The 13,635-nt window shown below is 48.4% G+C and overlaps 1 protein-coding gene across 1 annotated transcript in view; it reads right to left on the reverse strand.

Annotated features, from left to right (window-relative positions):
* Positions 1 to 1,087: 1,087 nt before the first annotated feature.
* SLC13A4 (solute carrier family 13 member 4) overlaps positions 1,088 to 13,635 on the reverse strand; it is a 42,146-nt gene continuing 29,598 nt past the window's right edge. The window contains exons 9-16 of the mRNA XM_065938496.1: positions 12,234 to 12,353; positions 10,872 to 10,973; positions 10,440 to 10,541; positions 9,645 to 9,742; positions 9,317 to 9,441; positions 5,885 to 6,046; positions 4,477 to 4,614; positions 1,088 to 2,319 (exon numbers count right to left, since the gene is read on the reverse strand). Coding sequence (XP_065794568.1) covers positions 2,182 to 2,319; positions 4,477 to 4,614; positions 5,885 to 6,046; positions 9,317 to 9,441; positions 9,645 to 9,742; positions 10,440 to 10,541; positions 10,872 to 10,973; positions 12,234 to 12,353 — 985 coding nt within the window. The 3' untranslated portion in view covers positions 1,088 to 2,181. The remainder of the gene's footprint in view (positions 2,320 to 4,476; positions 4,615 to 5,884; positions 6,047 to 9,316; positions 9,442 to 9,644; positions 9,743 to 10,439; positions 10,542 to 10,871; positions 10,974 to 12,233; positions 12,354 to 13,635) is intronic.

Here is a 13,635-nt window from a genome sequence, read left to right on the forward strand (position 1 = left end):
GTTAGTCACAGCTGACACTCGTTAGTCATATCTGGGATGAGCAGGCTGCTTTGGACTGAATCTCCGGTCTGGGGACAGAACAGTGCTGTTCAGTCTACCGACCAGACCGAAAAACACCCTTTCTGAACTGACTGCTCAAGAGTGTTAGCCGCCTGGTGGACGTGGCAGCAGCTTCACGGAGCTGCTCTGCTTTCTGTTTCAGAGCAAGTCAGGGTCTCAAATAGCTGAACAGGGGCCAGTCATTCTAAGTCAACTGAATTCTTTTTTTTTTTTTTTGGCTGCACTGGGTCTTTGTTGCTGCATGCGGGCTGTCTCTGTAGTTGCTGTGTGAGAGCTGCTCATTGCAGTGGCTTCTCTGGTTACGGAGCACGGGCCTAGGACTTGTGGACCTAGTTGCCCTGTAGGGGGAGTCTTCCCAGACCAGGATTGAATCCATGTCCCCTGAATTGGCAGGCGGATTCTTAACCACTGGACCACCAGGAAAGTCTGAAGTCTTAATTATCTGTCACCTTTTCTTTCTCCTTTTGCTTGTTTATACTCCCAGCATCTTATTGATTATCTGTGCATTGCCTTGTTGTCTGACTTAAAGGTTTGGCTTTTTAAATTCTGAAACAGGTCAGACGCTCGACCATTTGGCTACCCTGACAATAGGAGTGACATCCTGACTCAGAAATATTTCAAAGCAACATGACTGGTAGAGATACTGGTTCCTCAGACCTGCCATAGTGTACCTAACATTGGTATTTCATTTGGCCTCATTCACTTTTGTAAGTGGCCAGGTAATTTGGCCTGCGCTAACTGGAAGCAGCCATAATATTCCTGGTTAAACCTGGTGCAGGTTTTTGACTGGCACAAAAGAAACTTTGTAACTCACAGATACATGATAAACTAAGAGAATGACTTTACTGATAAATCATTGTTGGAAAACTGCACTTGCTATCATTAGTAACTTAAAATCAATTCAAGCAGTGCTGTAAGTATGGTTTCCTCCTTTTCCCACAAGATGTATTTAGCAAGTAGTTGATGGTAGAAATCTGAAATGTGTCATGCTGAAGGGATTGGGAGCAACATCCAGTCCTATCATGGGGATCAGGGTGCAGTTCAGGAAGAAGGAGGAGGCCTGGACTTGTGGAGTCATTTCAAGGAAGACATTTATTGAGCAGACACGCACACAGTTTACTGTATCATATAAGTTGCTGGAGACTTTAAGAGACGTGAGACATCTCCCCTCCCCTCCAGGGGCTCATCAGCTTTTAGAAAGTGACAGATGTGTTTGGACTTTTCTGTGCCTGTCTTCTTAGGGACGAGCTACTCATTACCTCCTGGAGAAAGCCCATCAACACATCATCAATAGTGCTGTGGTCTTAGTCACAGTTTCCGCCTCCTTAGTGAGACAGGTATGAACTGTGAAGGTTTTTCCTTCCCAATGCTTAACCAGCACAGTGGCATTGATGGTTAGTTAGTGCTGAGTGGAGAGAGACTGATCTCAACGTGTCTACTTTCTCTGCTGCCTTTTCCTTTGACACAACAGCACCAGCCTCTTTCTGAAGGGGACACTATTTCTTTGCAGGGATTTGGTGCCAGGGTATAGAGAAGCCATTGAAGAGAGGCACTTAAAAGAGGAGTGATAAAAGAGTACTGATTGCCACAAAGAGGCCTCACTAAGAACTGCCCTTTTGTGGAGAGAACTTGGGCGAGAAACACCCGGGAGAAAGGAGCTGATGTCAGGTCTCAGGTTCTGGGTGAGACTTTTCCCCCAAAGAGGAGATGACATTGGTTTCGCTCTCTGCACTTGGAAGGATGATTTGGGTTTTCTCCTATTCCTAAACGGGACTGAGAACTTAAGAATAACATCAAACCCAGTGAGACTGGTCAGTTTGTGAGGCTTGGCCTCTGAGGGGCAACGAGGACAGACTTGTCTCTTGCCGGCTTTCATTCAGAAAGAGCTGGTTGGAGACAAGCTACAAGGGGGGGAGAGGGGTTTTAGGTTTCCTCGCGCTGAGGAGGGAGGGCAGAGCGGAAGACACACATCCGGGCCTGTTCATTGTGCTTGGAGGCTCTCCGCACGTCACTGGAGGTGGAAGATGGAGGAATCTTCTGAGGGGGTCCTGTGCTGCTGCTGGTCCTCTCAGCCTGCTGGGCGCTGGTCGCTCCTGGGGTCGGGCCGTTCGCCCACAGGGGTCAGGCTTGATCAGTGATATTACTGACCTTGGCCCAGGCGGGAAACGTGTTGAGGTTGAAGAGGCTTATTCCCCAGGTATTGATGGCCACCATCACTGTCACCAGGCCAATGACATTGACCCCCAGGCCAGCTTTCACCTGCAGGACACAGCAGCAGGACGCACAGCCCGCGGTCACTGTGAGCAGACAGCACAAGTGCCCCGGTGCCCCCGCCTGAGCCCGTCTTGCTGACATGACCCCAGCCCCCCTGCACGGCCCTGACTTGCTCCCCTCACTGCCCCTGGTTCTCTAGTGGTGCCTCATGGCGGGCACAGGCCTGCAGAGGACAAGTGGACAGGAAGGACTTGGGGCTGGGAGATGGCCGTTGGCATCGCCTCTCCTTTTGTAGCACTCACACTGCTGCATGGAGGCCTGGGAGGTAGGTGCCTGGGATGCCAGCTCTCGGCATGTTAAGTTGCACTAAGACAGCTGCATGACTGGGAAATGTGTTCACTGAGATCAAACAGAGCTCATGAAAGCAGAAGCCTCTCGGCCTTCACACGTGAGGGCCTCCTAGGAAAGCCTGTGTTCTGTGACTTGCGTTTTCCCCACAAGGAACAGCTCAAGGAAGTAGCATCCTTGGGTTCACCTGGGCAAAGGTCAGCCGCCTCCACTCAGCCCTTCCGCAGTGAGGTGACGGACAGTGGCATGGCTGGTGGCATGGGGCCTTTGCTGCTTTCTCCTGAGGGAATGTCACCTCTGCGGCTCTGACCGCTTCGTTTCTGTCGCTGACACGCCCAGGCGGAAGGGGGACCGGGGGGAGGAAGGATGGCAGAGCCAGGGCCATCTGGGAAAGTGTACACTAGGGAGGGCTGGCATCCTAGCGGGTGACGAGCAAAGTGCTCAGGGTGTCTCCACAAGTCCACTGACCGGGACTGAGCCGGGCAGGCTGCGAGGGAAAAGTGAATGTGAGGAAGTGGTTGATGACTCAGTGAGTCGCCCTTCTGCCTTCTGGCCCAAGCCCTGTCCTTATGAATCATCCCGACCCCCCAAGCCTTTCAGCATGGAGAACTGCCCACGTGTCCCAGCAGGTGAGAGGAGGCAGGTTCTAAAGGAGCTAAGCGAAGGTCATTTAGAGCTGGGAGGTCACACAGAGCATCTGGGCTGAACCTGCTCACTTAGCAGATGACGGAAGTGAAGTCTTGAGTCAGTTCCTAGACTGGGGCGAGAACCCAGGACCGGCTCACTGCTCGTTATTTGGTGCCTTTAGAAATGACTGACTCTCGTCCCTTGATTCCAGGGTGAAGGCTGGGGGTGAGTGGCAGGAGCACACGGCAGAGGGAGCATGATCGGGGGTGCAGGGGGAGGCCGAGGGGACAGGAGCGTCGTGGAGCTCGGCAGGAGCAGATGGGGCTGTGCAGTAAGATCTGGGGGGCGGGGACAGAGGGGCGGCTGTGACCCCATTCCCGAGGTAACTCAGCTGACTCAGATGGGCAGTATGAGAGTAGAGAGGATCTGAGTATCTGCTCCCAGCCTGAAGCTCTTTCTTCCTTTTCTCCGTTTGATATTTACAGGCTGCTGAGATCTAGTTTGGATTGGAGTGAAAACCTAGCCCCCAGCAAGGGAGGATGGGCCATTTCAGTCCACCAGGCCCACGTACCTGTATGAGGGTTTCCTCCCTCCCCAACCTCGTCAGCCCTGGGAGTCGAGAAGCACAGCCGTGAGCGTAGGCTGAGGGGTGGAGGGTGGCCCCACACTAAAACCAGCCGCAAAGTGTCCCCTCCAAGCTGTGTTTCGTGAGCCTCGCTGAAAACTAAGAAATGCGCTACGGGTGCTTCATTTTGCAGTTGTTGCTTCGGGGGTTTCTTGGTTGGGGAGAGGGTTGGACAGAGAGAAGGATCTTGTTCTAAGTATCTTTCCCCCTCAGTCCACAGTGTCTCACATTTAACCTATGAATAAGCCAGCAACTCCGGGCCAGCGTCCCCACGGTTCAGTGCAGGAACTGAGCAAAGACTAGAACGAGACTCTCAGCTTCCGGAGTGCGTCACACCCCAGGTCGGTCCCAGCCTTTTCTGTCTACGTTCCCACTCTTTTCCCAGATGAGGGCTGGGGAGAGCACATGATTGCTCTTCTTGGTGCTTGTGGACCAAAGAAAAACCTTTTACCAGGACCATTCTTTCTGCCACCCTGGGGCTGAGCGATGACAGATCAGGGGTACTGCTTATAAAATAATAACCTTTAGAAGGCTAGATAGGGCCAGTCATCCCTGTCTTCATGGCAGGTGGGCCTGGTGGGAAGAGGCCACCCACGACTCACCATATCTTTAATCTGGCAGTGCCCATAACTGAAGACGATGGCGTTGGGGGGATTGCCCACTGGCAGCATCACTGCAAAGGAGATGCACATGGTGACCGGGATCAGGGTGTAGAGTGGATTTATTTGCAGCGTCTCAGACTAGGAAAAGAGAGAATTCACAGAAACATTAGCATGGAGGTTAGACTTGCATTTGCCGTGCTTACCATCACAAGTGTGCCTAAATGATGGCTGGCTGTCAGCTGCCCTTGACTGGATGCCATGTGTGAGGGACAGTTAAACCATGCCCTCAAAAACACATAGTCCCAGGCTCTTTGGATGGGCCCCTGCTGCTCACTCACTCCCCATGGAAACACGGACTCCAAGTTGCCTTCCTACTAGAAGGGATGTTTCATTTCTTAGTGCTGGTCTAAGGGAGTAGTTTTAAAATCTGATGCTTCAGCTGAGAAATTCTTCCAACACAAATCTCATGAACAAGTTGTATTGACTGAGGTAGACATCTCTCGCTCTTGGGGTGCAGAACTAAAGTTTTTGTTTTTGTTTTTCCTAGGTAAGATAACTGCCTTATGTGGGACTTGAACTTGTGGTCTTACCCTCAATGGTACCAAGTTTTAAGTGCATTCCTGCACTCACGCAGGCGGACTGATGAGAGGGAGAAGTTGGAGGGAGACCTCTGAGCAGTGAGCAGAGTGGCTGACTGGGAAGAGTTTGGGGCTGATAAAGTAGGAGGATATTATCTTATTGGCAGTGAGGAAGAGCCTTCATCTTACAGGTTCCACCTTACAGAATGGGACGGAGGCAGCGTTGTGTTTGGTGGATCACCTCTGGGGCTGCTTAGCCAGGCTGTGATCTGCCAGTGGCTCCACCCCCACCATCCCACTGCGCAAACACCTACTCCATTAATCACAAATTGTTCTGAGACCCAGGAATGAGCCTGGCATTGCTCATAATTCTCAGAATCTCCTGGACAGAGAAGCGGGGTGGAGGCGGTGATGACAGAGCTGTGGTTTTGGTCTCTGCAGCTGAGAGTACTTCTGGGAGCACTTTTTGTCTCCATTTTCTGTAGCTATTTCTCCCGCCCTCCTGTTAGGTCTCATCCCTGGAGAAGGGAAAGGCTACTCACTCCAGTATTCTGGCCTGGAGAATTCCATGGACTGTATAGTCCGTGAGGTCACAAAGAGTTTGACACGACTGAGCGACTTTCACTTCACTTTCACAGGAGAGAAAGATTGACGGCAATCGTGGGGTATTAGAATCCTCGGGTTTTACGGTTATCTTGTCCATTCTTGTTTCCATTCAGAACTGCCCCTAAACTAAGCCTAGACTTTTGGGAAGGGGTTTCTAGAGCTCTTGATTTTATTATCTATCTACTTATCAGTTACTGGATGTCTGGGAGCCCTGTTCTACTCACCAGACTGCACACGATGGGCAGGAAGATGGTGATGGTGGCTGGGTTGCTCACAAACTCTGTGACAATGGACACCAGGATGCATGCCAGCAGGGTGACAGCCCATGGTGGAAGGCTGCTCAGAGACAGCATCTGCTGCCCGATCCACGAGGAGAGGCCAGAGGTCTGCAGGGAGACAAGGTGATGCAGTGAGGAAAGAGTGGCACTCTTAGCCTCCAGAAGGTCAGGGATAGTGGGGGCTGGAAGGGACCACCAGGAGCCATCTAATTTGCCTCCCTATTTTTAGGCAGGCTGGATCCACAGGCATTCCTGTTTTGTTTTGTTTTTATGATTAAGTCACTTCATAGCCCAGCAAATTATTATTATTTTTTAATATTTATTTATTTAGCTGTGCTGGGTCTTAGTTGCAGCATGTGGGATCTAGTTCCCTGACCAAGGATCAAACCTGAGCCCCCTGCACTAGGAGTGTGGAGTCTTAGCCACTGGACCACAAGGGTCTCAGCAAATTCTTTTTTTTTTATTGGTTGCACATTTAGTCTTAGAGCCGCCTGGTCAGTTGTTGTCACAGGGCACGGAGAGCCTCCACTTGTGATCCTCCTCGGCGCTGTGACAACTTGGCAGGGATTGGAGACCTTTAGGGGTGGTGGGCCGCTCAGCTTCAAACCTGCTACTCTTTCTCCAGCCTCTGACAGTGTCATGCTGTCCATTCAATCAACAATGCCCTTTGCAGAGGTTGCCAAGTATAATCCTTATTCCTGCTTTTGAAATCTATTTCTATTATCGCCCATGAGAGGGAACAAATTATCACCATGTTTGGATAGTAACTTTTCTTCTGGTCTTTGAGGCCTGAGTAGGCAGGGCTGGACATTAGAAATTTTACGTGAGTAATGAGGGAGAGAGGAATTACAGGTCTGTCTCCATGTCGTGGTGAAGGTGCCACCTCACTAGCCTGGAAATGGTCATTCAGCCTCAGCCTGTGTTAGGTTCAGGTCTCATCATGGCTGACATCAGGATCTGCCATCTGCCCGTACTTCTTGTCAATATGAAATAAAGGCTTGAACCTTTTCCATTAGCAACACCTACACACATCAACTCAAATAAACCAATATTTCCACTTGGAGTAATTCATTTGGTTGGAAGATGTTCATCTGCCAGTGATGAGGGCTCTCCCCATCCCCTAAAAATGAAGGGCACAATTGAGTTTATGTTCTTAAAAAACCCCAGGTTGCCGTATGCACTTTCCAGCTCTCCCACCCTCCCTCCTCTCCCTTCTCTAGTTGACATGCTCTGACTTTTCCTGTTCACCCTCCAGACTGCAAATGCAATAAAGAAATGGGGATGAGGGCAAAAAACAGGGTGAGACGTTTTATGATTCCTCAAACTGCGGGCCCTACTCATGTTCTGCTATTAAGGACGGCCTCACTATGTTGTCTGCAGGCCACCCTTTCTCCTCTTCTCCCTGTTCATCAAAAGCTCATTTCATCTCCACAGCACCCGGGCCACTTCATGGCACGCTCATAGACAACTGATAACCAAAGGGCCGCAGAATTCTCTCATGTAGCCATTTTTACCCTGAGACACTTCCTTTTTATTTTCTCCACTGACTGACAGCTATAAATGCAATATGTGAGGACTACCTCAGTTAATAGTGGGTGCAGTGCCTCGAACCTCTGTAATTGCTATTGCTTGTGACACATAAAACTCTGCTCATGAGAAAAGAGAGGAGGCAGAGAAGTGAGCTGAGTGGAAGCAGTGTGTTTTATAAAGAAATGGAGTATTATTTATCATGTTATCCAACAGTACTTGTAAGTAAAGTGAAATAGTGGCAATTTTTTCTTCAGAAGAACTAGCTTATACTATAATTTGAAATAAACTGATAAATTAGACTGTAAAGTTAGGGGGAAAAACAGAGTAAAGGAAACTAAGTTTTTAAACCCTTGGTATGAAAACATTTTTATTGAATTTTCCTCACTAATGTTAAGACTCTGAAACTATTTCCGATTCAGGAGGAATCACACATACTGTACCTAAATTATATTATTAAAGTAGTAGAGTGAGTAGGTTTTATAGCCATACCAACTGTACATGTACAATTTTGGTTAAAAAAAAAAAATCTTGCCAGGCTGGGCTCAGTGGCCAAAACTAACCACTGAAATTCAACAAGGATAGATATGATACTGTGGACTTGGAATCAAATATTGAAAGCATATATATAGAACTGATTGAAGGATTTGAAGCTTAATAATGGCTAACAACGAAAAGAATGAAGGGTATTAGTTGACTGTGGTTTCAGTGTAAACATTGACATGAGTGCCAACAAAGCCTTGTAAAAGCTTCCATAAAATACAGGACGGGGCTTGAGTTATTATTAATAACTGCTCTAGTCTGCAGTAGACTGACCACACTCGGACTGTCTTTGATCAAAGGCAAGGTGTAGTGAGTCCTAAGGAGAGAGACCAGTGTGGTCAGGGCTCACTACTCCTATGAAGAATGGTTAAAGGAACTGGGGAGTTTTAGTTGGAAGAAAACATGATCTAGGGGAACATAAGTGTCTGTATTGTTTTAATAATTATTACTGAGGAGAGGGTTCCTGAGAAGAAAGCCAGACCAAGGAGTGGAAGACATCCAGAAGACTTTAACTGAAAGTCAAGAGTGACTTCTCTGCTGGCTGTGTAGGGCTGGCCTCGTCACCCGAGGTGTCCTGGAGGGAAGAAGTCTCTCCTGGTGGGCTAGCGAACCCCGTGTCCTCCGTGGTTCCTTCCAAGTGGAGGACCCTGGGACCTGATTACTGATGCAGATAGCATTGAGGCCCACACAATGGGCAGTCAAAACTAAGCCACGTTTAGAATGGGTTAATGTGTTAAACATACAGAGAAGACAGAGGAAGGAAAGAGTGAGAACCTTAACCTGATTATTAACAGTTGTTACTTTAGGAAAGGGTAAGGAAAATCAACTCTTTCCCACCAGCCCCCTTTAAAAGATCTCATCCCAAATCCTCCCACACAGGAAATCAGGGGGCATCTATACCCGCTTTAGCATACATTCTCCACAGGTCCTCAGGATAGGCATACAGACTGACTGAGGGATCAGTCTGGGGCATCTCTTGGCCCTTATACCTGTCACCACTGTCAGATCCCCAGATGAGATGGCTACAGAGTCCAGTACTTCTCTTGCCTGCAGTGGTGTGGGCCCGTACATGAGGTGTGAATGCCTGTATGCCGGGACTCTGCTCCCAGTGGTGCCATTTAGACATTCCGGGTGGGACATGATGTCCATTCCTGGCTTCCCTTCTCAGCGACTTGGGTGGACATTCACCACTTAGCACCTCTGAATCTTCCCTCCCAGAACCATAAGGACTCGTTATATAAAGCCAGTGGCTTGACATAATTTACGTAATGAAAAATACTTGGCCCAATAAGACGACTCAAGGGTTACCTTGCTGCCAGAAGCCAGAGCGTAGCCTCCTCCCACCAGAATGACGATCTCCCAGGGCATGGTCTTCTGGAAGTCCTTCCACGTGATGATGGGCTCCATGCCCAGCGAGGGCCCCCGGTCTTCCCCTAGATCACAGGGAGACAGGCGGAGCCAGATGAACCCTCCTGGTGTGATTCGTGGAGACAGGGGTCTCGTTGATGAACGAGAGGATACTCTGCTACGCCGGGAGGAGTCAGAAGGGCTATGGTAAGGCTCCTTCCAGAAATTCTGAGCTTAGACCATTATTTGACTGGAGCCAGCCCCGACTCTTCCCTTGAACTCCTCTCACCATCTCTCTTTTTCCCGAAGCAAGGCTTCTTCGCTGGAATCAGGAAGAGGAGGAAGCCAAGGAAGACAGAGACCGTGGCATCGGTGCGATAGCCCTTCCTGCCAGAGACAAGCAGAGCTGGGGAGGAGAGTCAGGAGGCCCAGGGGTCACACCGGGCCCAGGACAGCCTGTCTGCACGTGGTGCCTTTCTAGGGCACCTGGTCTAGTGGGGACCTCAGCCTTCCCTCTGTCCAGCTGCTGCCATGCCATCCGCTGGTGGATTTAATGTCTGGAGGCAGGGCCTGGCTAGGGTAGATGTCTTAGTGTGAATGTATGGACCTGTTGGAAGGAGTGAGCAGGAGTTATTTTAGACAGAGGAGAAGAGAAAAGGGGGCGTTCTCTTTCCTGGGAGGGGCACAAGCTGGCACTGAGAGCTTGTGGCGTGTGACCCTGGCCCTTGGGAATATCGGGGGGGGGGGTGGCGGGACACCCCTTGGCCACTGCAACCATAGCCTTCACAGGTGGTGTTTTACTCTACATTTTCCCCTTTAAACTCTCAAAACAAGCACTCAAGTAACAAGACCAAGGTCATGTGGATGGTAAGTGGCAGCTCCTGACCCCAACCCTGGAGGCAGACTCCAAAGACTGTTTTCTTCTTGGGTCTGCACTGCAACTTCTCTAAGAAAGATGAATTTTTAAGAGGACAGATTCCTTCCTGGGTTCCTGACTATCCCTAAGAGTCTAGGAAGGGATCCTGGTAGGTACTGCCTGAAGAGTTCGGGTGAGGGGGTCGTTCACAGAGACGGTATCATTTACTTTTCAAAGAAGGAATCCCAACCAGGAACAAAGCCAGGCTCCCGAGTAAACCACAGCACGGTCATCAGGATGAAGAAGAATCCAGTCACCATTTCCGGGTAGCTAGAAGAGAAAACAGGAAGACCTCCTCCAGGAACTGGGACGTTTCGCTTGGCCTCCTCACTTTGCTTCGGGATGCTCTTGCGATCAGGGCTCCAGAACTGGAGACCTGAGACGCAGCTTCTGCTCAACCACTTGGAATACAGCAATGGGGAAGGGTGGCCCCTAAGGCCTGGGCCAGCTTGTCTTTGGCATTAAATAGCACCTCTATTTGTACTTGAGGAAAACTCCCCCAGCTCAGGAGGCCACAGAGAACAAGGCTGCTTCTGTGCACATTTTACCTGCTGTGATTTTCTCTTAGGGAAAGAGAGAGGGTGAAGGACTGATTCTTACGTAATGGCTCCCAGCTTTTCATATTCCTCTTGGATCCTCTTCTCTGATAACTCCTCCCTTTTGGTTCTCTTCTTCTTACTCAGAGAGCAGGTCTCTTTAAAACTGAGAAGGGAAGAATAAGCAGAGGAATGAAGGTCGCTTCTGAGAGCAAGTGGAGAGCAAGTCGTAAGCAAACACTAAACTACTGGCCTGGCTGTGACGGTTCTTCTCTCCCCTCACTCCGCCTATCATGTGTCTTCGTCTGCCAAGTTAACACAGCCTATCAGCAGCCTTCTCCCCAGCTTCCTGGGTGAATCTCTGGTATATAAATGTGAATTCATGTCTCATGGACTTGCGTGAGGGTATTTATGTGGGGTTGTTTCTACACACTCATCTTTCCCCCGCTCCCAGTTGGTTTTTTAATTTAGCTAATTAATTAGGCTGCACCGTGTGGCTTGTGGGATCCTGTTTGATTCCGAACTAGAATTGAACCTGTGCCCCCTGCATTGGAAGCAGAGTCTTAGCCACTGAACTGCCAGGGAAGTCCTTACACACTCACCCTTTACCTAAGTGAGAATCACTGTGATGTGGCATATGTATGTAGATGCTTATATATTTATTTTTTTGCAAGCACGCATAGAAGTGTGTGTGTGTGTGTATCTGTCTAGAGACAGGGTTGTTTGGGGTGAACGGGTTGTTAGTTTTCAATTAGCAATACTGGGAACATGGAAGTATACAGTTGTCATTGATTTGATGATTGTCTCTTGAGTTATTTTTTTAAAAAGCTCAGCTTAGAGAACATTCCCTGAGCAATGGGAAAGTTGGGTCCCCTGGACTAATAGCAAAACATCAGGTATATCTTTCCTTTATGTGTTTGAAACTGATCAAATTTGGAGTAAGCATCAGTAATGGAAAGCTGGCTAAGTAGATTAATATTAGAATAGTATTACAAGAGGAATGTCTAATGTTATTTTGAGTGATATGAGCATATTTCATACAACTATTAAGTGTAAATCAATCATGTCTATAAAATTAAGCCTAAGGCAACTTGGAATCATTTCCTTAGAAATTAGTTCAAATTACTCTCCATGAAACTACATTAACTACTCTCCAATTCAGACTTTTTATGAATCCAGCCCTTCCTCTAACCAGTCAGTTGACCTTAAGAACATTACATTGTAGAGCTCATAGAGAAGTGCAGAGTCCATGTGTGTTTGGAGTATCTAGAAAGCATGATGCCTGAGTCCTCATCTGCTTCACTGCCTTCTCCCCTGGGCATCCTTGATGGTTACTTGGCAGCTCCCAGTAGAGTATCATGCTCAGGGCTTGAGCCATGGCCCTGGATGGATGGGAGAGCCTTGCTCTCAGGGCCCTAGGACTCACTTGCAGCCCAGGAACAGCCAGTGCATCCAAAACCAGCTGACCACCAGCATGATGAGGGAGATGGGGAAGCTGAAGAGGAACCAGGTGCCAAAGTTGACCACTTCTGCAGCTGGATACTGGCTGGAAGGGAAAGAACCAGGACAGTGGTTAGAAAAGGGTGGATTTCATGTAGTATTTTGGGGAGTAATAAGCTAAATAGTCCTTAGGAGACATAAAGCAGAGTTAACAGTACAGCTAATGATAAAAGTATGATAATACATTATCAAGAAGTCACTTGACAGCTGCAGCTGTCCTGAGCCCAGCCAAGAATTATGAAATGCGCTAAAATGGCATCCAAGCAACCAAAATTGATATCATGGAAGGGTATACACGTTGCACTCAGGAGAATCACTCAGATCTGTTTGCTTCTTAATTTATGTAAAGATTCTGATAAATTTACCACCCAAGATATAGACTAAAAGAATATGAATTGGCCCAGAAACTAAATCAGAAGGGCAGAAACTGAGCTTGGGCAGAGTACTATGTTGTGAAGAGCTCAGATCCTAGGGAATTAGGTCTTAAACGTTGATCTATACTTCTTCCTCCCATCTCCTTCCTCATTTTCTTCCATTTTCCTTCATTCTCTCCCTGCTCGAGATCCCACCCCCTCTTGTTTCCTCAGTGCCATCACTGTCAGTCATCCCCTCTCCCTAGTCTTTAATTATTTCTTATCTGGATCATTCCTTTCAGTGCTGGAATGTCTTTCATCTTAAGAGCCCTTTCTTGACTCTGCTTTGTTGTTCAGTTGCTCAGTCAGGTCCAACTCTTTGTGACCCCATGGACTGCAACATGCCGGGCTTCCTTGTCCTTCACCACCTCCCAGAGCTTGCTCAAACTCATGTCCACTGAGTTGGTGATTTCATCAAACCATCTCATCCTCTGTCGTCCCCTTCTCCTTCTGCCTTCAGTCTTTCCCAGCATCAGGGTCTTTTCCAATGAGTTGGCTCTTCACAACTCATGGCCAGAGTACTGGAGCTTCAGCTCCAGCATCAATCCTTCCAGTGAATATTCAGGATTGATTTCCTTTAGGATGGACTGGTTTGATCTCCTTGCTGTCCAAGGGACTCTCAAGAGTCTTCTCCAACACCACAGTTCAAAAGCATCAATTCTACAGTGCTCAGCTTTCTTTATAGTCTTAACTCTCACATCCATACATGACCACTGGAAAAACCATAGATTTGATGATACAGACCTTTGTCAGCAAAGTAATGTCTCTCTCTAGGTTTGGCATTGCTTTTCTTCCAAGGAGCAAGCATCTTAATTTCATAGCTGCAGTCACCGTCTGCAGTGATTTTGGAGTCCAAGAAAATAAAGTCTATGACTATTTCCATTGTTTCCCCCATTTATTTGTGATGCTTTATCC

Source organism: Muntiacus reevesi, chromosome 6, assembly GCF_963930625.1.
Source record: "Muntiacus reevesi chromosome 6, mMunRee1.1, whole genome shotgun sequence".
NCBI lineage: Eukaryota > Metazoa > Chordata > Mammalia > Artiodactyla > Cervidae > Muntiacus > Muntiacus reevesi.